Genomic DNA, 24,414 nt, shown 5'->3' with positions numbered 1-24,414 from the left:
CCTTTATCAAGATCCAGCACCCTAGCCTCCGAATCAACTACTTCACTCTCCACCTTGATAAAAAATTCTATCATATTATGGTCGCTCATCCCCAAGGGGCCTCGTTCAGCCAGATTGGCAATGATTCCCTTCTCATTACACAGTACCCAGTCTAAGATGGCGTGATCTCTAGTTGGTTCCTCCACATATTGAACAAAGAACAAAGAAAAGTACAGCACAGGAACATAAGAACATAAGAACATAAGAACTAGGAGCAGGAGTAGGCCATCTGGCCCCTCGAGCCTGCTCCGCCATTCAATGAGATCATGGCTGATCTTTTGTGGACTCAGCTCCACTTTCCGGCCCGAACACCATAACCCTTAATACCTTTATTCTTCAAAAAAACTATCTATCTTTACCTTAAAAACATGCAATGAAGGAGCCTCAACTGCTTCACTGGGCAAGGAATTCCATAGATTCACAACCCTTTGGGTGGAGAAGTTTCTCCTAAACTCCCTCCAAGCCCGAGCCAACCATGTTGCCCGTCTGAACTAAAATCTTCTGCACTCCCTGGGTCCGTATCCCTCTTTTCCCATCCTATTCATGTATTTGTCAAGTCCCTGCTTCCACCACGTCCTCCGGCAGCAGGTTCCAGGCACCCACTACCCTCTGTGTAAAAAAACCTGCCTCGTACATCTCCTCTAAACCTTGTCCCTCGCACCTTAAACCTATGTCCCTGAGTAATTGACCCCTCTACCCTGGGGAATAGCCTCTGACTATCCACTCTGTCTATGCCCCTTATAATTTTGTAGACCTCTATCAGGTCGCCCCTCAACGTCCATCATTCCAGTGAGAACAAACTGAGATTATTCAACTGCTCCTCATAGCTAATGACCTCCATACCAGGCAACATCCTGGTAAATCTCTTTTGCACCCTCACTAAAGCCCCCACACCCTTCTGGCCGTGTGGCAGCCAGAATTGAACACTATACTCCAAGTGTGGCCTAACTAAGGTTCCATACAGGTGCAACATGACTTACCAATTTTATACTCAATGCCCCGGCCAATGAAGGCAAGCATGCCATATGCCTTCTTGACTACCTTCTCCACCTGTGTTGCCCCTTTCAGTGACGTGTGGACCTGTACACCTAGATCTCTCTGACTTTCAATACTCTTGAGGGTTCTACCATTCATTGTGTATTCCCTACCTGCATTAGACCTTCCAAAATGCATTACCTCACATTTGTCCGGATTAAACTTCATCTGCTAACTCTCCGCCCAAGTCTCCAAACGATCTAAATCCTGCTGTATCCTCTGACAGTCCTCTTCACTATCCGCAATTCCACCAACCTTTGGGAATAGCGATCACAATTCCGTAAGTTACTTTGGGAATAGCGATCACAATTCCGTAAGTTTTAGAATACTCATGGACAAAGATGAGAGTGGTCCGAAAGGAAGAGTGCTAAATTGGGGAAAGGCCAACTATAACAAAATTCGGCAGGAGCTCGGGAATGTGGATTTGGAGCAGCTGTTTAAAGGTAAATCTACATTTGAAATGTGGGAGTCTTTTAAGGAAAGGTTGATTAGAGTGCAGGACAGACATGTCCCTGTGAAAATGAGAGATAGAAATGGCAAAATTAGGGAACCATGGATGACGGGTGGAATTGTGAGACTAGCTAAGATGAAAAAGGAAGCATATGTAAGATCGAGGCGACTCAAAACTGATGAAGCTTTGGAGGAATATCGGGAAAGTAGGACAAATCTCAAACGCGCAATAAAGAGGGCTAAAAGGGGTCATGAAATATCTTTGGCAAACAGGGTTAAGGAAAATCCCAAAGCCTTTTATTCGTATATAAGGAGCAAGAGGGTAACTAGAGAAAGGATTGGCCCACTCAAAGACAAAAGAGGGAATTTATGCGTGGAGTCAGAGGAAATGAGAGAGCTTCTTAATGAGTACTTTGCATCGGTATTCACCAAGGAGAGGGACATGATGGATGTTGAGGCTAGGGATGGATGTTTAAATACCCTAGGTCATGTTGGCATAAGGAAGGGGGAGCTTTTGGGTATTCTAAAATGCATTAAGGTGGACAAGTCCCCAGGACCGGATGGGATCTATCCCAGGTTACTGAGCGCAGCGAGTGACGAAATAGCTGAGGCCTTAACAGATATCTTTGCAGCATCCTTGAGCACGGGTGAGGTCCCGGAGGACTGGAGAATTGCTAATGTTGTCCCTTTGTTTAAGAAGGGTAGCAGGGATAATCCCGGGAATTATAGACCTGTGAGCTTGACGTCAGTGGTAGGCAAACTGTTGGAGAAGATACTGAGGGATAGGACCTATTCACATTTGGAAAAAAATAGACTTATCAGTGATAGGCAGCATGGTTATGTGCAGGGAAGGTCATGTCTTACAAACCTAATAGAATTCTTTGAGGAAGTGACAAAGTTAATTGATGAGGGAAGGGCTGTAGATGTCATATACATGGACTTCAGTAAGTCGTTTGATAAGGCAGGTTGATGGAAAAAGTGAAGTTGTATGGGGTTCAGGGTGTACTAGTTAGATGGATAAAGAACTGGCTGGACAACAGGAGACAGAGAGTAGTGGTGGAAGGGAGTGTCTCAAAATGGAGAAGGGTGACTGGTGGTGTTCCACAGGGATCCGTGCTCGGATCACTGTTGTTTGTGATTATACATAAATGATCTGGATGAAGGTATAAGTGGTCTGATGAGCAAGTTTGCAGATGATACTAAGATTGGTGGAGTTGCAGATAGCGAGGCGGACTGTCAGAGAATACAGATGATAGATAGATTGGAGAGTTGGGCAGAGAAATGGCAGATGGAGTTCAATCCAGGCAAATGCGAGGTGATGCGTTTTGGAAGATCTAACTCAATGGAAGAGTCCTGGGGAAAATTGATATCCAGAGTGATCTGGGAGTTCAGGTCCATTGTACCTTGAAGGTGACAACGCAAGTCGATACAGTGGTCAAGAAGGCATACAGAATGCTTGCCTTCATCGGACGGAGTATTGAGTACAAGAGTCGGCAGGTCATGTTACAGTTGTATCGGACTTTGGTTAGGCCACATTTGGAATACTGCGTGCAGTTCTGGTCACCACATTACCAGAAGGATGTGGATGCTTTAGAGAAGGTGCAGAGGTTCACCAGGATGTTGCCTGGTATGGAGGGTGCTAGCTATGAAGAAAGGTTGAGTAGATTAGGATTGTTTTCGTTGGAAAGACGGAGATTGAGGGGAGACCTGATTGAGGTCTACAAAATTATGAGAGGTATGGACAGGGTGGATAGCAACAAGCTTTTTCCAAGAGTGGGGGTGTCAGTTACAAGGGGTCACGATCTCAAGGTGAGAGGGGAAAAGTTTAAGGGAGATGTGCGTGGAAAGTTTTTTACGCAGAGGGTGGTGGGTGCCTGGAATGCTTTGCCAGCGGAGGTGGTAGAGGCGGGTACGATAGCATCATTTAAGATGCATCTGGACAGATATATGAACGGGTGGGGAACAGAGAGAAGTAGACCTTGGTAAATCGGCAACAGGTTTAGATAAAGGATCTGGATCAGCGCAGGCTGGGAGGGCCGAAGGGCCTGTTCCTGTGCTGTAATTTTCTTTGTTCTTTGGTGTTCTTTGTGTCGTCTGCAAATCAGACCAGTTACATTTTCCCTCCAAATCATTTATATATACTACGAACAGCAAAGGTCCCAGCACTGATCCCTGCGGAACACCACTAGTCACAGCCCTCCAATTAGAAAAGTACCCTTCCATTGCTACTCTCTGCCTTCTATGACCTAGCCAGTATCCATCTTGCCAGCTCATCCCTGATCCCGTGTGACTTCACCTTTTGTACCAGTCTGCCATGAGGGACCTTGTCAAAGGCCTTACTATATGGACCTTGTCAAAGGTCCATATAGACAACATCCGCTGCCCTACCTGCATCAATCGTCTTTGTGACCTCTTCGAAAAACTCTATCAAGTTAGTGAGACACGACCTCCCCTTCACAAAACCATGCTGCCTCTCACTAATACGTCCATTTGCTTCCAAATGGGAGTAGATCCTGTCTCGAAGAATTCTCTCCAGTAATTTCCCTACCACTGACGTTTAGCTCACCGGCCTGTAGTTCCCTGGATTATCCTTGCTACCCTTTTTAAAAAAGGAACAACATTGGCTATTTTATTGTCCTCCGGGACATCACCTGAAGACAGTGAGGATCCAAGGCCTCAGCAATTTCTTCTCTCCTTGAGTATTCTGGGGTAGATCCGATAAGGCCCTCGGAACCTATTTTTCAAGACGCCCAACAGCTCGTCTTTTTGGATCTCAATGTGAACCAGGCTATCTACACACCCTTTTCCACACTCAACATCCACCAATTCCTTCTCTTTGGTGAATATTGAGGTATTCATTTCGTACCTCGTCCATTTCCTCTGGCTCCACACATAGATTCCCTTGCCTATCCTTCAGTGGGCCAACCCTTTCCCTGGCTACCCTCTTGCTTTTTATGTATGTGTAAAAAGCCTTGGGATTTTCCGTAACCCTATTTGCCAATGACTTTTCGTGACCCCTTGTGGCCCTCCTGATTCCTTGCTTAAGTTCCTTCCTACTTTCCTTATATTCCACACAGGCTTCGTCTGTTTCCAGCCTTCTCGCCCTGACAAATTACTCCTTTTTCTTTTTGACGAGGCCCACAATATCTCTCATTATCCAAGGTTCTCGAAATTTGCCATATTTATCCTTCCGCACAGGAACATGCCTGTCCCGAATTCCTTTCAACTGACATTTGAAAGCCTCCCACATGTCAGATGTTGATTCAACCTCAAACATCTGCCCCCAATCTAGGTTATTCAGTTCCCTCCTAATATTGTTATAATTAGCCTTCCCCCAATTTAGCACATTCACCCTTGGACCACTCTTATCCTTGTCCAGCAGCACTTCAAAAGTTACTGAATTGTGGTCAGTGTTCCCAAAATGCTCCCCTACTAAAACTTCTATCACGTGGCCGGGCTCATTTCTCCAATACCAGGTCCAGTACAGCCCCTTCCCTAGTTGGACTATCTACATATTATTTTAAGAAGCCCTCCTGGATGCTCCTTACAAACTCTGCCCCATCTAAGCCCCTAGCACTAAGTGAGTCCCAGTCAATATTGGGGAAGTTGACGTCTCCCACCACAACAACCCTGTTGCTTTTGTTCGTTTCCAAAATCTGTCTACCTATCTGCTCATCTATCTGCCGCTGGCTGTTGGCAGGCCTGTAGTAAACCCCCAACATTGTGACTGCACCCTTCTTATTCCTGATCTCTACCCATATAGCCTCACTGCCCTCTGAGGTGTCCTCCCATAGTACAGCTGTGATATTCTCCCTAACCAGTAGTGCAACTCCTCCACCCCTTTTACATCGCCCTCTATCCCGCCTGAAACATCTAAATCCTGGAATGTTTAGCTGTCAATCCTGTCCTTCCCTCAACCAGGTCTCTGTAACGGCAACAACATCATAGTTCCAAGACTAATCCAAGCTCTAAGTTCATCTGCCTTACCCGTGATTCTTCTTGCATTAAAACATATGTACTTCAGGCCACCAGACCCACTGTTTGCAGCAACATCTCCCTGTCTGCTCTTCCTCAGAGCCATACTGGCCCTATTCCCTAGTTCTCCCTCAATGCTTTCACCTTCTGACCTATTGCTCCGGTACCCACCCCCCTGCCATACTAGTTTAAACCCTCCCTGTGACACTCGCAAACCTCACGGCCAGGATATTTATGCCTCTCCAGTTTAGATGCAACCTGTCCTTCCTATACATGTCACACCTGCCCTGGAAGAGCTCCCAGTGGTCCAGATAACAGAAACCCTCCCTCGTACACCAGCTGTTTAACAACGTTTTTAGCTGCTCTATCTTCCTATTTCTCGCCTCACTGGCACGTGACTCAGGGAGTAATCCCAAGATTACAACCCTAGAGGTCCTGTCTTTTAACTTTCTGCCTAGCTCCATGAACTCCTGCTGCAGGACCTCATGCCCCTTCCTACCTATGTCATTAGTACCACTATGTACAATGTAGGCCTGTTTGCCCTCCCCCTTCAGGATGCCCGCTACCCTTTCAGAGACATCCTGGACTCTGGCACCAGGGAGGCAACATACCATCCTGGAGTCTCTTTCATGTCCACAGAATCGCCAATCTGTGCCCCTGACTATAGAGTCCCCGATGACTATTGCTCTTCTGCACTTTGACCCTCCCTGTTGAACATCAGAGCCAGCCGTGGTGCCACTGCTCTGGCTGCTGCTGCTATCCCCCCACAACAGTTTCCAACCTGGGCTGCCACCACCACTGGGGGACCATTTTGGTATCTGTAAGGAATTGGAGAAGAAGAGAGACCGATAATCAGTTAGGCTTCCACCCCGGGACATTCAAATCTCCCAAACCTCCCCCACCATTATGTTTTCCACCTTCTCTCAGAGTTCCATGCAGCGAGCCATTTATCTTGGGGAACTTCATCTGTACACTCACCCCATGCCACATCAGGAGCCCCGACACCCAGACCCTACCGGGAACATTAGGGAGACTGTGCTCAGGTGCTCCCCTGGTGTTTTACGCCAGTATATATGGCTCAAAATGGCCAACGATTCCCCGTTTCTGCGGGGCTAGCAGGACGGCAGCTTAGATCACCCAGCTCTAGCTGCTGATATACCCCGGAGAATTGCCGGGTCAGGGGTCGCGCATGCACATGGCGGCGTCCTGCAGCAGCCACGCTGTGCTACATGGCACGGCTGCCCGCGGACCCGGTCCGCAAAATAATCCCCCCTTCAACCGACTCGAATGCCCTTGACAACCCCCACACAGTGCCCCCAGCCCCGAATAATGTCCCCCCCCCGCCCGCAGATCAGCACTCCCCCCGAGTCCACAGCCACCACGCTGAGTTCCCGACGGGTGAGACCACATGTTCCCATGCCATCAGAACTCAGCCAATCGGGGGCAAAACATCGTGGGCAGTATGCCACGCCACCTATCGTTGCCTGAGGCCGTTGATAGGTGCCGTGGCATACTCTGAGAGTACGTCGCTTTGGAGGGGTGGATCATTGCGAAAGCTGTGCCGTCCCCGTTTTGGTCGGGAACTCGGATTCTTCCGCCGATCTCTGAATGTGATTTCAGCGTCGGCGACCGGAGAATCCAGACCACTGTATCACCCCTCACAGGTCCTCAACAGAATGCAGGATCCTTAGTGTTCGGTCATTTTTCTTTTCAGTCTCTGTCCATGAGCCTCTGATGTACAGACCTTCTGATATGGTCTAAATACATCAGAACCAAAGTTTGGTATCCACATTTTCGACTGGCGATCAAGGTGCAGTAAAGCAGCCTCAACATCCAGCGTATTTGTGTCGCGAAGATGTGCTAATTGACATACATCACTCATCACACTTGCAATAAAGTCACCAGCAATCTGAAAAAGCATTTCTTCAACACATTCATCAAGTTGCTCATTCCGATCAATATGCCTCTCTCCCTCCTTCCTGCAGCTCCCAGCAGCAGATTTCACAGCAGTAGAAAATTGCACCAACCCAGAGCACGCTAGAAGAGAAAAAGAGCTCCCCTTCCCCTTCTACAGCCCAGGCAGCAGGCCATTTTACCATCCTCCCTTTCTTCCTCCAGGCCACAAAAGCAAAGAGGCACCAGCAACAAACACACAGCTTCCTGGCAGCTGCACCTGCATGCAGCAACAAGCAACACATACTGTTCATTCAGATCAATCTGCCTCTTCCTTCCCGTCCTGCAGCTCTCAGCAGCAGACTCCCCAGGAGTGGAAAGTCCTACTGACCCAGAGCATCCCAGAAGAGAGAAAGAGCTCACCTTTCCTTTCTCCAGAATACAGAAACTGGTGGAAACAGTAGCAGCCGCCTCCAGACATTTGCAGTTACAAGCAGGAGCAAGCAGCAAACACAACCTGTAGCTGTGTAGTGCTCTCAAAACTAACTAATTCCTCATTAGAAATAGCCTTGAGCTGTGAAACTAGCGGTTGCTCACAGTCAAAGGGAGTTAAAGTGACCTTCAGCACCGGACCAAAAACAGGGCTCTGACCTGGAAATGTTTGGTAGGACAGACAAGCAGCAGCAGTATTTGCCCATTATGGGAATGCACAATATTTAAAGACAGCTTGGAGGCCTCACAGACAGAAAGCCCCTCAATCCACACCTCCGGCCCAGGAACGATGCCCGACCACCCCCCCCCCCCCCCCCCCCCCCCGCCGCCAGTGCCCTTGAGCTGCATGCTGGAAAATGGAAAGTGCTACTCACCTCCTCAGTTTCCCTCAGAAACCATTGCACCAGCTTCATGTTTTTGAGTACTAAATGGCGTCTGTGTGATTTCTCGCTGGGGAGCTGGTTACTTCCCTTATGGCTGTTACATTTGACTTCAATCTCACTAATGAGATTGAAATTAATACACATTAGGGTTAATTATATGCCCAAATAATTATATTTGGGTGAAATCCCAAACTCGCCATTTGGAACACGGCAGTTAGATAGCAAACTGATTTGCGCTTAGTGCAAATTTTGATTTTTGTTTTTCAACAAAAGAACAAACAAAGAACAAAGAATAATACAGCACAGGAACAGGCCCTTCAGCCCTCCAAGCCTGTACCAGTCATGATACTAACCTTGGCCAAAACCCTCAGCACTTCCTTGTACCGTATCCCTCTATACCCATCCTATCCATGTATTTGTAAAGATGCCTTTTGAACGCCGTTAATGAATCTGCTTCCATAACCTCCCCGGCAACGCGTTCCAGGCACTCACCACCCTGTGCATAAAAAACCCTCAGCACTTAATGTTCTCCAGCTTAATGAATCCCACCATGTCATTGATCCAGGTCTCCACGCTTGGGGGTCTCGCATCTTTCCATTGCAACAAGATCCTCCGCCGGGCTACTAGGGACGCAAAGGCCAAAACACTGGCCTCTTTCGCCTCCTGCACTCCCGGCTCCACCCCAACCCCAAATATCGCGAGTCCCCAGCCTGGCTTGACCCTGGACCCTACCCACCCTCGACACTGTCCTCGCCACCCCCTGCCAGAATTCCCCCAGTGCCGGGCATGCCCAAAACTTATGGGCATGGTTCGCTGGGCTCCCCGAACACCTAATGCACCTGTCCTCACCCCCAAAAAATCTGCTCATCCTCGTCCCGGACATATGAGCCCTGTGCAGTACCTTGAACTGGATGAGGCTAAGCCTCGCACATGAAGAGGAGGAGTTCACCCTCTCTAGGGCGAAACACTGCTAATTCTGATCAGCAATCGTGAGTCCATGCCTATGACAATGGATTGGCAAGAATTGGGAAAACTATTGATTCTATTGATTCTGGATAGGAGCGAAAATAACAGGGTAGTTGTTATGGGGGACTTTAACTTTCCAAATATTGACTGGAAACACTATAGTTCGAGTACTTTAGATGGATCCGTTTTTGTCCAATGTGTTCAGGGGGGTTTCCTGATGCAGTATGTAGATAGGCCAACAAGAGGCAAGGCCATATTGGATTTGGTACTGGGTAATGAACCAGGACAGGTGTTAGATTTGTAGGTAGGTGAGCATTTTGGTGATAGTGACCACAATTCAATTACATTTACTTTAGTGATGGAAAGGGATAGGTATAAACCGCAGGGCAAGAGTTATTGCTGGGGGAAAGGCAATTATGATGCAATGAGGCAAGACTTAGGATGCATCGCCTGGAGAGGAAGACTGCAGGGGATGGACACAATGGAAATGTGGAGCATGTTCAAGGAACAGCTACTGCGTGTCCTTGATAAGTATGTACCTGTTAGGCAGGGAGGAAGTGGTCGAGTGAGGGAACCATGGGTTACTAAAGCAGTTGAATCACTTGTCAAGAGGAAGAAGGAGGCTTATGTGAAGATGAGACGTGATGGTTCAGTTGGGTCGCTTGAGAGTTACAAGTTAGCTAGGAAGGCTCTAAAGAGAGAGCTAAGAAGAGCCAAGCGAGGACATGAGAAGTCGTTGGCAGGTAGGATCAAGGATAACCCTAAAGCTTTCTATAGGTATGTCAGGAATAAAAGAATGACTAAGGTAAGAGTAGGGCCAGTCAAGGACAGTAGTGGGAAGTTGTGCATAGAGTCCGAGGAGATAGGAGAGGGGCTAAATGAGTATTTCACGTCAGTATTCACACAGGAAAAAGACAAAGTTGTCGAGGAGAATACTGAGATAAAGGCTACTAGACTAGAAGGGCTTGAGGTTCATAAGGAGGAGGTGTTTGGAATGTGTAAAAATAGATAAGTCCCCTGGGCCGGATGGGATTTATCCTAGGATTCTCTGGGAAGCTAGGGAAGAGATTGCTGAGCCTTTGGCTTTGATATTTAAGTCATCTTTGTCTACAGGAATAGTGCCAGAGGACTGGAGGATAGCAAATGTTGTCCCCTTGTACAAGAAGGGGAGTAGAGATAACCCCGGTAACTATAGGCCAGTGCGCCTTACTTCTGTTGTGGAAAGGTTTATAAGAGATAGGATGTATAATCATCTGGAAAGGAATAATTTGATTAGAGATAGTCAACATGGTTTTGTGAAGGGTAGGTCGTGCCTCACAAACCTCATTAAGTTCTTCGAGAAGGTGACCAAACAGGTGGATGAGGGTAAAGCAGTTGATGTGGTGTATATGGATTTCAGTAACGCGTTTGATAAGGTTCCCCACGGTAGGCTATTGCAGAAAATACAGAGGCATGGGATTCAGGGTGATTTAGCAGTTTGGATCAGAAATTGGCTAGCTGATAGAAGACAAAGAGTGGTGGTTGATGGGAAATGCTCTGACTGGTGTCCAGTTACTAGTGGTGTGCCACAAGGATCTGTTTTGGGGCTGTTGCTGTTTGTCATTTTGTCATTTTTATAAATGACCTGGAGGAGGGCGTAGAAGGATGGGTGAGTACATTTGCAGATGACACTAAAGTCGGTGGAGTTGTGGACAGTGCAAAAGGATGTTACAAGTTACAGAGGGACATGGATAAGCTGCAGAGCTGGGCTGACAGGTGGCAAATGGAGTTTAATGCAGAAAAGTGTGAGGTGATTCATTTTGGAAGGAATAACAGAAAGGCAGAGTACTGGGCTAATGGTAAGATTCTTGGTAGCGTGGATGAGCAGAGAGATCTCGGTGTCCATGTCCATAGATTCCTGAAAGCTGCCACCCAGGTTGAGAGGGTTGTTAAGAAGGCGTACGGTGTGTTAGCTTTTATTGGTAGAGGGATTGAGTTTCGGAGCCATGAGGTCATGTTGCAGTTGTACAAAACTCTGGTGCGGCCGCATTTGGAGTATTGTGTGCAGTTCTGGTCGCCACATTATAGGAAGGATGTGGAAGCATTGGAAAGGGTACAGAGGAGATTTACAAGAATGTTGCCTGGTGTGGAGGGAAGATCATATGAGGAAAGGCTGAAGGACTTGAGGCTGTTTTCGTTAGAGAGAAGAAGGTTAAGAGGTGACTTAATTGAGGCATACAAGATGATCAGAGGAATATATAGGGTGGACAGTGAGAGCCTTTTTCCTCGGATGGTGATGGCTAACACGAGGGGACATAGCCTTAAATTGAGGGGAGATAGATATAGGACAGATGTCAGAGGTAGGTTCTTTACTCAGAGAGTAGTAAGGGCGTGGAATGCTCTGCCTGCAACAGTAGTGGACTCGCCAACACTAAACGCATTCAAATGGTCATTGGATAGGCATATGGATGATAAGGGAATAATGTAGAGGGACTTTAGAGGGGTTTCACAGGACGGCGCAACATCGTGGGCCGAAGGGCCTGTACTGCGCTGTAATGTTCTATGTTCTATGTTCTATATTCAGTGATTTGGACATACCTTAATGGATTAGATTAGTGAAGTGAAATATAAATGATTCTCTACTGGCTGATGTAATTTAGGCACTATACATCCCACACATAGATTGGGTAGTAATCCCGAATTGTTATCATAGAATCCCAACAGTGCAGAAGGATGCCATTCGGCCCATCAGGTCTGCACTGACCCTCTGAAAGAGCACTCCACCTAAGCCCACTCCCCCGCCCTATGCCAATAACTCCTTAACCTAACCTACACATCCTTGGACACCAAGGGGCAATTTATATGACCAATCCACCTAACCTGCACATCTTTGGACTGTGGGAGGAAGCCGTAGCACCCATAGAAAACCCACGCAGCCACAGGGAGAATGTGAAAACATCACACAGTCACCCAAGGCCAGAACTGAACCTGGTCCCAGATGCTGTGAGGCAGCAGTGCTAGCCACTGTACCACCATGCCACCCTTGGTGCAGAGTTAAGTGAGGGATCAAGGATTTATCTGTTGCCATTGATGAACGTTCCTGACTGGGTTCCATCTCAGTTCTCAAATTCACACATGGCCCTGAAGAAGATGTTATCAAGGATGCTCACTGCTTTATTTACAGCCTGGGATAAGTCCTCAGGTGTTGGTGTGACTGAATTTATCCTTACCAATTCCAGGAACTGTCGGTAGGCAATGCTGAACAGATCCGCTTTGATAGTTCTGTAAAAAGAGAAAAAAATCAGACAGTAAGATTTTAGAAAACTAAGAATCAGAACACAATCATAAAACAAATCCAATTCACATCAATTGACAATTCTAACTTTCTAATCCTTGGTTTTCCTAGGTTTTATAGACAAATGGCTTAATTACGTGAGTGCATGGAGAGCACCAACAAATTAATTAAATGAGATGGCACTGAGAGTGATAGGAGGTTAATTATTTGAGTGAGAATGGGTTATTTAAACAAGATCACAGTGTGAGAATGGGCTAATTAAACAAGATCACAGAGAAGAATGGGTTAATTAAACAAGATCGCCCAGTGAGAATGGGTTAATTAGTGGAACAGCTATTGCATGTTCTTGATAAGTACGTACCAGTCAGGCAGGGAGGAAGGGGTCGAGCGAGGGAACCGTGGTTTACCAAAGAAGTGGAATCTCTTGTTAAGAGGAAGAAGGAGGCCTATGTGAAGATGAGGCGTGAAGTTTCAGTTGGGGCGCTTGATAGTTACAAGGAAGCAAGGAAGGATCTAAAGAGAGAGCTGAGACGAGCAAGGAGGGGACATGAGAAGTCTTTGGCAGGTAGGATCAAGGAAAACCCAAAAGCTTTCTATAGGTATGTCAGGAATAAAAGAATGACTAGGGTAAGAGTAGGGCCAGTCAAGGACAGTGGTGGGAAGTTGTGTGTGGAGGCTGAGGAGATAAGCGAGATACTAAATGAATACTTTTCGTCAGTATTCACTCAAGAAAAAGATAATATTGTGGAGGAGAATGCTGAGACCCAGGCTATTAGAATAGATGGCATTGAGGTGCGTAGGGAAGAAGTGTTGGCAATTCTGGACAAGGTGAAAATAGATAAGTCCCCGGGGCCGGATGGGATTTATCCTAGGATTCTCTGGGAAGCCAGGGAAGAGATTGCTGAGCCTTTGGCTTTGATTTTTAGGTCATCATTGGCTACAGGAATAGTGCCAGAGGACTGGAGGATAGCAAATGTGGTCCCTTTGTTCAAGAAGGGGAGTAGAGATAACCCCGGTAACTATAGGCCGGTGAGCCTAACGTCTGTGGTGGGTAAAGTCTTGGAGAGGATTATAAAAGATACGATTTATAATCATCTAGATAGGAATAATATGATTAGGGATAGTCAGCATGGTTTTGTGAAGGGTAGGTCATGCCTCACAAACCTTATCGAGTTCTTTGAGAAGGTGACTGAACAGGTAGACGAGGGTAGAGCAGTTGATGTGGTGTATATGGATTTCAGTAAAGCGTTTGATAAGGTTCCCCACGGTCGGCTATTGCAGAAAATACGGAGGCTGGGGATTGAGGGTGATTTAGAGATGTGGATCAGAAATTGGCTAGTTGAAAGAAGACAGAGAGTGGTAGTTGATGGGAAATGTTCAGAATGGAGTTCAGTTACGAGTGGCGTACCACAAGGATCTGTTCTGGGGCCGTTGCTGTTTGTCATTTTATAAATGACCTAGAGGAGGGCGCAGAAGGATGGGTGAGTAAATTTGCAGACGACACTAAAGTAGGTGGAGTTGTAGACAGTGCGGAAGGATGTTGCAGGTTACAGAGGGACATAGATAAGCTGCAGAGCTGGGCTGAGAGGTGGCAAATGGAGTTTAATGTGGAGAAGTGTGAGGTGATTCACTTTGGAAAGAATAACAGGAATGCGGAATATTTGGCTAATGGTAAAATTCTTAGTAGTGTGGATGAGCAGAGGGATCTCGGTGTCCATGTACATAGATCCCTGAAAGTTGCCACCCAGGTTGATAGGGTTGTGAAGAAGGCCTATGGTGTGTTGGCCTTTATTGGTAGAGGGATTGAGTTCCGGAGCCATGAGGTCATGATGCAGCTGTACCAAACTCTGGTACGGCCGCATTTGGAGTATTGCGTACAGTTCTGGTCGCCTCATTATAGGAAGGACGTGGAAGCTTTGGAACGGGTGCAAAGGAGATTTACCAGGATGTTGCCTGGTATGGAGGGAAAATCTTATGAGGAAAGGCTGATGGACTTGAGGTTGTTTTCGTTAGAGAGAAGAAGGTTAAGAGGTGACTTAATAGAGGCATACAAAATGATCAGAGGGTTAGATAGGGTGGACAGCGAGAGCCTTCTCCCGCGGATGGAGGTGGCTAGCACGAGGGGACATAGCCTTAAATTGAGGGGTAATAGATATAGGACAGAGGTCAGAGGTGGGTTTTTTACGCAAAGAGTGGTGAGGCCGTGGAATGCCCTACCTGCAACAGTAGTGAACTCGCCAACATTGAGGGCATTTAAAAATTTATTGGATAAGCATATGGATGATAAGGGCATAGTGTAGGTTAGATGGCCTTAGTTTTTTTTCCATGTCGGTGCAACATCGAGGGCCGAAGGGCCTGTACTGCGCTGTATCGTTCTATGTTCTATGTTCTAATTAAACAAGATCACAGAGTGAGAATGGGTCAATTAGTTAAGATCACACAGTGAGAATGGGATAAGTAAACAAGGTAACAGATTGAGAATGGGTCAATTACTCAAGTTCACAGAGTGAGAATAGGTTAAATAAACAAGATCACAGAGTGAGAATAGGTTAATTAAACAAGATCACTGTGTGAGAATGGGTCAATTACTTGAGATCACAGAATGAGACTGGGTTAATTAACAAGGTCACTGTGTGAGAATGGGTCAATTACTTGAGATCACAGAGTGAGACTGAGTTAATTAACAAGATCACAGAGTGAGACTGGCTTAATTAACAAGATTACAGAGTGAGAATGGGTTAATTAAACAACATCACTGTCTGAGAATGGGTTAATTGCTCAAGACCACAGTTTGAAATTGGGTTAATTACTTGAGAACACAGCGTGAGATTGGGTTACTTACTTGAGAACACAGTCTGAGATTGGGTTAATTAAAAAAGACCACTGAGAGTGAGTCTGGGTAAATTAAATGAGATCTCAGAATGATAATGGGCTTGTAATGCAGAACAGGGCCAGCAGCGCGGGTTCAAGTCCCATACCGGCCTCCCCGAACAGGTGCCGGGATGTGGCGACTAGGGGCTTTACATAGTAATTTCATTGAAGCCTACTTGTGACAATAAGCTATTATTATTATTATTCCTCCCCTCTAATGGTGAGTTGAGGTTAGACAATGAGGTGCTCTATGATTCACCCCGTGTGATTACGTGTGTAACGGGCCCTACCCGGTGTAAATCTTTGACCGTGTTTTCCGGCTGTCCAACAGATCAATATTCAGTTGCTCTATGAATATCACCAGTGATTTCACAATTTCTTCCTCAGTCTGTGAAGACAGAAAATAATTAAGCTCAAATTTTGAATGCAGTATTCATAAAATGATCATTTTTAGATAGATGTTAGATCAAATAAACTGTGTGAGTGGCATGAATCACCAATGGCATGGCATATTGATAAAGATGGAATGTAATTGGGCTACGGAACTTGGTCAAGTTTGTGCTGAGTCATTTGGGATGATAGCACATTATTGCTACTCCTCCCTGGGTTATAGAAACTAAGATCACGTATCAGGGTAAGGGGCAAATCACTTAGTTGGGAGAAATTTCTTCAAAGGGTTGTGAATATTTGGAATTCTTTCCCCAGAGGGTTGTGGATGCTCCATCACTGAATAGATTTCAGGTTGCGGCAGGCAGATTTTTTGTCTCTCGGTGAATCAAGGGCGAGTGAGCGTGACAATCGAGCAGGGCATGAAGATCAGCCACAATTGTATTGAATGGTGGAGCAGCTTAATGGGTCGTGTGGTTTACTCCTGCCCCTATTTCTTATGTTCTTATATACTTATGTGTTCTGCTCAATTGAATATGATTAGCCTAACAAATGAAGAATGGTATTTGATGAAGGGACCAAAGAGACATTGGAGCCTGAAAGATTGAGGGCTAACATTCAACTATATTAAGAAAAGAGGAACAATATCTGTGAGCTGTTGGTTTCATGTTGGCCCATGTGTGTTTTGATTTTTCTCATGCTTGGTACTGGACTTGTCACTGGTCAGTGATCCTAAATGGAAAGGAATGTGACAGTGTGTGGGGAACTACAGAAGGTGTGGCTATACTGCAAAGGGAATGTGACTCTATCTAATCCATGTTGTACCTGCCTTGGGCGTGTTTGATAGTGTTTGTTACGACATCCTGACCTAGAGCGTGGTCAATTCCAGCCCCCCTTGACCAGGAATGGTAACACAATTGAATTAACAAATAATTCTGAGAAAAATTCCCAAAGTCTTTCATCCTTAGCAGCCCAATAAGTACAGTCACCAGGTTTGTAAATTTAAATGTAATTGCTTTTTATTAATAACTATGAACGGCAATGAAATATGGAACAAATTCAACTGGTTAATCATAATGCAACTGGTTAATCATAATTCAACTGGTTAATTATAATTCAACTGGTTATAATTCAAATGGTTAATCATAAGTAAAAGGAAATAAATAGTCCTTGTTTCAAAGTAAGATTTCAGATCCAGGTTTCAGTTTTCAGCCTGTAATGGTTTCACTGCAGATTCATTCATCCAAATTCACTGTGGGTTCAAAAACTTACAGCCTTTTGGGAGAGAGATAGATGGAAGAATGGGAGCAGGTCCTTTTCCTTGTATGCCCAGGTCTCAACTCTGCTTTCTTTAGGTCTCTGGAAATCATCTCACTCAGACAGGATTAATCACCACCTATTGTTGGGCAGAATACAGTCTGTTCGCTAAATCATTGGCCGCCAACCAACCAATCGAACTGATTCCCACCCCATCTCTCACTTGCAACAAAGTCTGGGTTCTACTGTCCAATGATAGCAGCACCACATACTATGTTTCAATTTCTTGAATCCCAAATTGTCTCCGCTGCCTGGCTTAAAGATACATGTCAATTAAGCATCCATGGGTCAAAAATGATAACAGCAAAATAAAACAAAAGGGAAATAAGGGAACCAACAAGAAGGACCCTTACAGTGTACGGTATGCTATAGTTTCCATCACATTTTTGTTTGAGACTGTAGTGGGTGTGCAAAGTGCAAAGCATTTCGAGTCCACACATTTTTATCCTGAGCGCATAACATCCATCAACTATATTGTACCTTAATCATGGGCTCCAATAGCTGTTTATGGCTTTGATACCATTCAATGTTGCCAGCCTGCAAGGAACAGAGATGAATATTCAAAAAAAAATCCATTCTGTCCTTCTCTATTCAATCCAATCCAGGCATTCCCTACTCAATCCAACCCCCACATTCACTAAACAATCCAATCCCATTCCCTCCCCACCCCAATACCCCGTTCGCTCCCCAATCCAATACACCCCAGTCGCTCCCCAATCCAATACCCCCATTCACTCCCCAATCTAATACCCGCATCCACTCCCCAATCCAATCCCCCCCCCACTCACTCCCCAATCCAATCACTCTCATTCACTCCCCATCTAATACCCCCATTCACTCCCCAATCCAATCCTCCCCATTCACTCCCCAATCCAATCACCCTCATTCACTCCCCAATCTAATATCCCTATCACTCCCCAATCCAATCCCCCCCCACTCACTCCCCAATCCAATCACCCCCATTCACTCCCCAATCTAATACCCCCTATCACTCCCCAATCCAATCCCCTGCATCCACACCACAATCCAATCCCCCAATGTAATACCCGCATCCACTCCACAACCCAATACCCCCTATGACTCCCCAATCCAGTACCCCCATTAACTCCCTAATACAATCCTCCCCATTCAGTCCCCGATCCAATCCCCCCCCACTCACTCCCCAATCCAATATCCCCATTCACTCCCCAATCCAATCCCCCATTCACTCCCCAATCCAATATCGCCATTCACTCCCCAATCCAATATCGCCATTCACTCCCCAATCCAAGACCTTAATTCGTTCCCCAATCCAATATCCCATTCACTCTCCAATCGAATCCCCCATTCACTCCCCAATGCAAGACCTTCATTCACTTCCCAATCCAATCCCCCCATTCACTCCCCAATCCAATATACCCATTCACTCCCCAATCCAAGACCTTAATTCGTTCCCCAATCCAATATCCCATTCACTCTCCAATCGAATCCCCCATTCACTCCCCAATGCAAGACCTTCATTCACTTCCCAATCCAATCCCCCCATTCACTCCCCAAACCAATATCCCATTCACTCCCCAATCCAATCCCCCATTCACTCCTCAATGCAAGTCCTTCATTCACTCCCCAATCCAACCCCCCCCCATCCACTCCTCAATCCAATCCCTCCATTCACTCCCCAATCCAATATCGCCATTCACTCCCCAACCCAATATCCCCATTCACTCCCCAATCCAATATCCCCATTCACTCCCCAATCCAATATCCCCATACACTCCCCAATCCAATATCACCATTCACTCCCCAATCCAATATCCCCATTCACTCCCCAATCCAATATTGCCATTCACTCCCCAATCCACTATCCCCATTCACTCCCCCATCCAATATGCCCATTCACTCCCCAATCCAATATCCCCACTCACTCCCCAATCTAATACCCCCATTCACTCCCCAATCTAATGAAATACCCCCATTCACTCCCCAATCCAATCCCCTGCATCCACACCCCAATCCAATCCCCCCCTTTCACTCCCCAATCTAATACCCACATCCACTCCCCAATCCAATCCCCCCATTCACTCCCCAATCCAATATCCCATTCACTCCCCAATCCAATCCCCCATTCACTCCCCAATGCAAGACCTTCATTCACTCCCCAAACCAGTCCCCTCCTTCCACTCCCCAATACAATCTCCCCATTAACTCCCCAATCCAATCCCCCCATTCACTCCCCAATCCAATCCCCCCATTCACTTCGCAATCCAATCCCCCCCATTCACTCCACAACCCAATACCCCCTATCACTCCCCAATCCAATACCCCCATTCACTCCCCAATCCAATCCTCCCCATTCACTCCCCAATCGAATCCCCCCCCACTCACTCCCCAATCCAATATCCCCATTCACTCCCCAATTTAATCCCCCATTCACTCACCAATCCAATATCCCCATTCACTCCCCTATCCAATATCCCCATTCACTCCCCAATCCAATATCCCCATTCACTCCCCAATCCAATATCCCCATTCACTCACCAATCCAATATCGCCATTCACTCCCCAATCCAACATCCCCATTCACTCCCCAATCCAATATCCCCATTCACTCCCCAATCCAATATCCCCACTCACTCCCCAATCTAATACCCCCATTCACTCCCCAATCTAATACCCCCATTCACTCCCCAATCCAATCCCTTGCATCCACACCCCAATCCAATCCCCCCATTCACTCCCCAATCTAATACCCACATCCATTCCACAACCCAATACCCTCTATCACTCCCCAATCCAATACCCCCATTCACTCCCCAATCCAATACCCCCATTCACTCCCCAATCCAATACCCCATTCACTCCCCAATCCAATCCCCCCACTCACTCCCCAATCCAATATCCCCACTCACTCCCCAATCCAATCCCCCATTCACTCCCCAATCCAATACCCCCCCATCCACTCCCCAAACCAATCCCCCATTCTTTCCCCAATCCAAGACCTTCATTCACTCCCCAATCCAATAACCCCATGCACTCCCCAATCCAATAGCCCCCATTCACTCCCCAATCCAAGACCTTCATTCACTCCCCAATCCAATCCCCCCATTCACTCCCCAATCCAATTCCCCCATTCACGCCCCAATCCAAGACCTTCATTCACTCCCCTATCCAATATCCCATTCACTCCCCAATCCAATCCCCCATTCGCTCCCCAATGCAAGACCTTCATTCACTCCCCAATCCAATCCCCCCCATCCACTCCCCAATCCAATCCCCCCATTCACTCCCCAATCAAATACACCCATTCTATCCCCAACCTCATACCTCTATTCACTCCCCAAACCAATACCCCCATTCGCTCCCCAATCCAATCCCCCATTCACTCGCCAATCCAATCCCCCATTTATTCCCCAATCCAATCCCCCCATTCGCTCCCCAATCCAATCCCCCATTCGCTCCCCAATCCAATCCCCCATTTATTCCCCAATCCAATCCCCCCATTCACTCCCCAATCCAATCCCCCATTCACTCCTAATCCAATCCCCCATTCACTCCTAATCCAATCCCTCCATTCACTGCCAAATCCAATTTCTCATTCATTCCCAATGCAATCCCACCATTCAATGCCCAACTTCAGTTTTTAAGCGGTAGCCGCGAGAGCAGTAACCAGGGGGCTGTCGGGAAGGTAAGTTTCCCACTTTAAAAACTTACCTTACAGGAGAAGCGGCTTCAGTTGCTCAGCGGTATCAGCGACAGCAGTAACCAGGAGGCTGTCGGGAAGGTAAATTGCCCTGTTTAAAAACTTACCTTACAGGAGTGGTGAGAGAGAGGAGCTGTGTGGGAGCGGTCGAATTGCGCTCTGGGAAGGCGAGTGAACTGATATATTTGGGCAGCGGCTGAACCCGAGAGACTACACATATAGTGTCTCCCACCCGCCCTCTTCCTCTAACAAAAAAAAAAGACTGTGATGTGTTGATAAGGTAAGGTTTTTCTATCTGTATTTCTTTTTATCGTGTGATTTGTAACAATTTTTCTTTTTCTTTTCCTTGTTCATTTATCTATTATTTGATATTATAGTTGAACAAAGTTAAGCTTAAGATTAAAAATGGCAGGAGATCTCAGACCCGTGTTATGTTCCTCTTGCTAAATGTGGGAGCCCAGGGATGTGGCTAATGTCCCTGGCTCCTTCACTTGCGGGAAGTGTGTACAGCTGCAGCTCCTGTTAGAGCACATGACGGCTCTGGAGCTGCGGATGGACTCACTTTGGAGCATCAATGATGCTGAGGAGGTCGTGGATAGCACATTTAGCGAATTGGTCACACCACAGATTAGGATTGCTGAGGGAGAAAGGGAATGGGTGATCAAAAGGCAGAGAAAAAGCAGGAAGGCAGCGCAGGTGTCTCCTGCGGCCATCTCCCTCCAAAGCAGGTATACCGTTTTGGATACTGTTGGGGGAGATGGCTCACCAGGGGAAGGCAGCAGTAGCCAGGTTCATGGCACCGTGGCTGGCTCTGCTGTGCAGAAGGGCGGGAAAAAGAGTGGAATGCCTATAGTCATAGGGGATTCAATTGTAAAGGGAGTAGATCGGCGGTTCTGTGGTATGTTGCCTCCCAGGTGCATGGGTCAGGGATCTCTCAGATAGGCTGCAGAACATTCTGAAGGGGGAAGGTGAACAGTCAGTTGTCGTGGTGCATATAGGCACCAATTATATAGGTAAAAAACGGGATGAGGTCCTACAAGCAGAATTTAGGGAGTTAGGAGCCAAGTTAAAAAGTCAGACCTCAGGAGGTAGTAATGTCAGGATTGCTCCCAGTGCTTCGTGGTAGTCAGAGTAGAATAGAATAGAATAGAACAGTACAGCACAGAACAGGCTCTTCGGCCCTCGATGTTGTGCCGAGCAATGATCACCCTACTTAAACCCACGTAACCCGTATACCCGTAACCCAACAATCCCCCCATTAACCTTACACTACGGGCAATTTAGCATGGCCAATACACCTAACACGCACATCTTTGGACTGTGGGAGGAAACCGGAGCACCCGGAGGAAACCCACGCACACACGGGGAGGACGTGCAGACTCCACACAGACAGTGACCCAGCCGGGAATCGAACCTGGGACCCTGGAGCTGTGAAGCATTGATGCTAACCACCATGCTACCGTGAGGCCCCTAGTAGAAACAAAAGAATAGGCAGGATGAATGCGTGGCTTGAGAGAAGGTGCAGGAGGGAGGGGTTCAGATTTTTGGGACATTGGGACCGGTTCTGGGGGAGGTGGGACTACTACAAGTTGGACGGTCTACACCTGGGTTGGACTGGAACCAATGTCCTTGGGGGTGCTTTTGCTAACGCTGTTGGGGAGGGTTTAAACTAATGTGGCAGGGGGATGGGAACCAAATGAGGAGGTTAGTGGACAGTAAGGAGGTAGTAACTAAAGCCTGTAAGAAACTAGATCATGAAGTCAGCGGGACTAAGGGGAAGAGAAGGCAGGGAGCAGATGATGAATGCAAAGGGACTGGTGGTCTGAGGTGCATTTGTTTTAATGCAAGAAGTGTAGTAGGTAAGGCAGATGAACTTAGGGTTTGGATTAGTACCTGGGAGTATGATATTATTGCTATTACTAAGACTTGGTTGAGGGAAGGGCATGATTGGCAACTAAATATCCCAGGATATTGATACTTCAGGTGGGATAGAGAGGGAGGTAAAAGGGGTGGAGGAGTTGCATTACTGGTCAGAGAGGATATCACAGCTGTGCTGAAGGAGGGCACTGTGGAGGACTCGAGCAGTGAGGCGATATGGGCAGAGTTCAGAAATAGGAAGGGTGCAGTAACAATGTTGGGGCTATACTACAGACCTCCCAACAGCGAGCGTGAGATAGAGGTACAAATATGTAAACAGATTATGGAAAGATGTAGGAGCAACAGAGTGGTCATGATAGGAGATTTTAATTTTCCCAACATTGACTGGGATACACTTAGTGTCAGAGGTCTAGATGGAGCAGAATTTGTAAGGAACATCTAGGACGGTTCTCTAGAGCAGTATGTAAATAGTCCAGCCCGGGAAGGGGCAATGCTGGACCTGGTATTGGGGAATGAGCCCGGCCAGGTCGTTGAAGTTTCAGTCGAGGATTACTTTGGGAATAGTGCTCACAATTCCATAAGTTTTAGAATACTCATGGACAAAGACGAGAGTGGTCCTAAAGGAAGAGTGCTAAATTGGGGGAAGGCCAACTGTACCAAAATTCGGCAGGAGCTGGGGAATGTGGATTGGGAGCAGCTGTTTGAAGGTAAATCCATATTTGACATGTGGGAGTCTTTTAAAGAGAGGTTGATTAGAGTGCAGGACAGACATGTCCTTGTGAAAATGAGGGATAGAAATGGCAAGATTAGGGAACCATGGATGACAGGTGAAATTGTGAGACTAGCTAAGAGGAAAAAGGAAACATACATAAGGTCTAGGCAACGAAAGACAGACAAAGCTTTGGAAGAATATCAGGAATGTAGGACCAATCTGAAACGAGGAATCAAGAGGGCTAAAATGGGTCATGAAATATCTTTAGCAAACAGGGTAAAGGAAAATACCAAAACCTTTTATTCATATAAAAGGAGCAAGAGGGTAACTAGAGAAAGGGTTGGCTCACTCAAGGACAAAGGAGGAAAGTTATGCGTGGAGTCAGAGAAAATGGGTGAGATTCTTAACGAGTACTTTGCATCGGTATTCACCGAGGAGAGGGACATGACGGATGTTGAGGTTAGGGGTAGATGTTTGATTACTCTAGGTCAAGTCGGCATAAGGAGGGAGGATATTTCATAGAATTTCATAGAATTTACAGTGCAGAAGGAGGCCATTCAGCCCATCGAGTCTGCACCGGCTCTTGGAAAGAGCACCCTACCCAAGGTCAACAACTCCACCCTATCCCCATAACCCAGTAACCCCACCCAACACTAAGGGCAATTTTGGACACTAAGGGCAATTTATCATGGCCAATCCACCTAACCTGCACACCTTTGGACTGTGGGAGGAAACCGGAGCACCCGGAGGAAACCCACGCACACACGGGGAGGATGTGCAGACTCCGCACAGACAGTGACCCAAGCCGGAATCGAACCTGGGACCCTGGAGCTGTGAAGCAATTGTACTATCCACAATACTACCGTGCTGCCCAGTATGTTGGGTATACTAAAAGGCATTAAGGGGGACAAGTCCCCAGGACCGGATGGGATCTATCCCAGGTTACTGAGGGAAGTGAGAGAGGAAATAGCTGGGGCCTTAACAGATATCTTTGCAGCATCCTTGAACATGGGTGAGATACCAGAGGACTGGGGAATTGCTAATGTTGTCCCCTTGTTTAAGA

At 46.7% G+C, this 24,414-nt stretch overlaps 1 protein-coding gene across 4 annotated transcripts in view; it reads right to left on the bottom strand.

Moving 5' to 3' along the window:
* Positions 1-24,414, bottom strand: part of unc13d (unc-13 homolog D (C. elegans)) — a 495,771-nt gene that overhangs the window by 281,013 nt on the left and 190,344 nt on the right. For all 4 annotated transcript variants that reach the window (XM_038777597.1, XM_038777599.1, XM_038777598.1 and 1 more), the window contains 3 exons: positions 17,563-17,619; positions 15,669-15,766; positions 12,443-12,494 (listed from right to left, as the gene is read on the bottom strand). In XM_038777597.1, coding sequence (XP_038633525.1) covers positions 12,443-12,494; positions 15,669-15,766; positions 17,563-17,619 — 207 coding nt within the window. The remainder of the gene's footprint in view (positions 1-12,442; positions 12,495-15,668; positions 15,767-17,562; positions 17,620-24,414) is intronic.

This window comes from Scyliorhinus canicula, chromosome 18 (genome assembly GCF_902713615.1).
Source record: "Scyliorhinus canicula chromosome 18, sScyCan1.1, whole genome shotgun sequence".
Lineage (NCBI taxonomy): Eukaryota > Metazoa > Chordata > Chondrichthyes > Carcharhiniformes > Scyliorhinidae > Scyliorhinus > Scyliorhinus canicula.
This window is presented reverse-complemented; position numbering and strand designations above follow the sequence as displayed.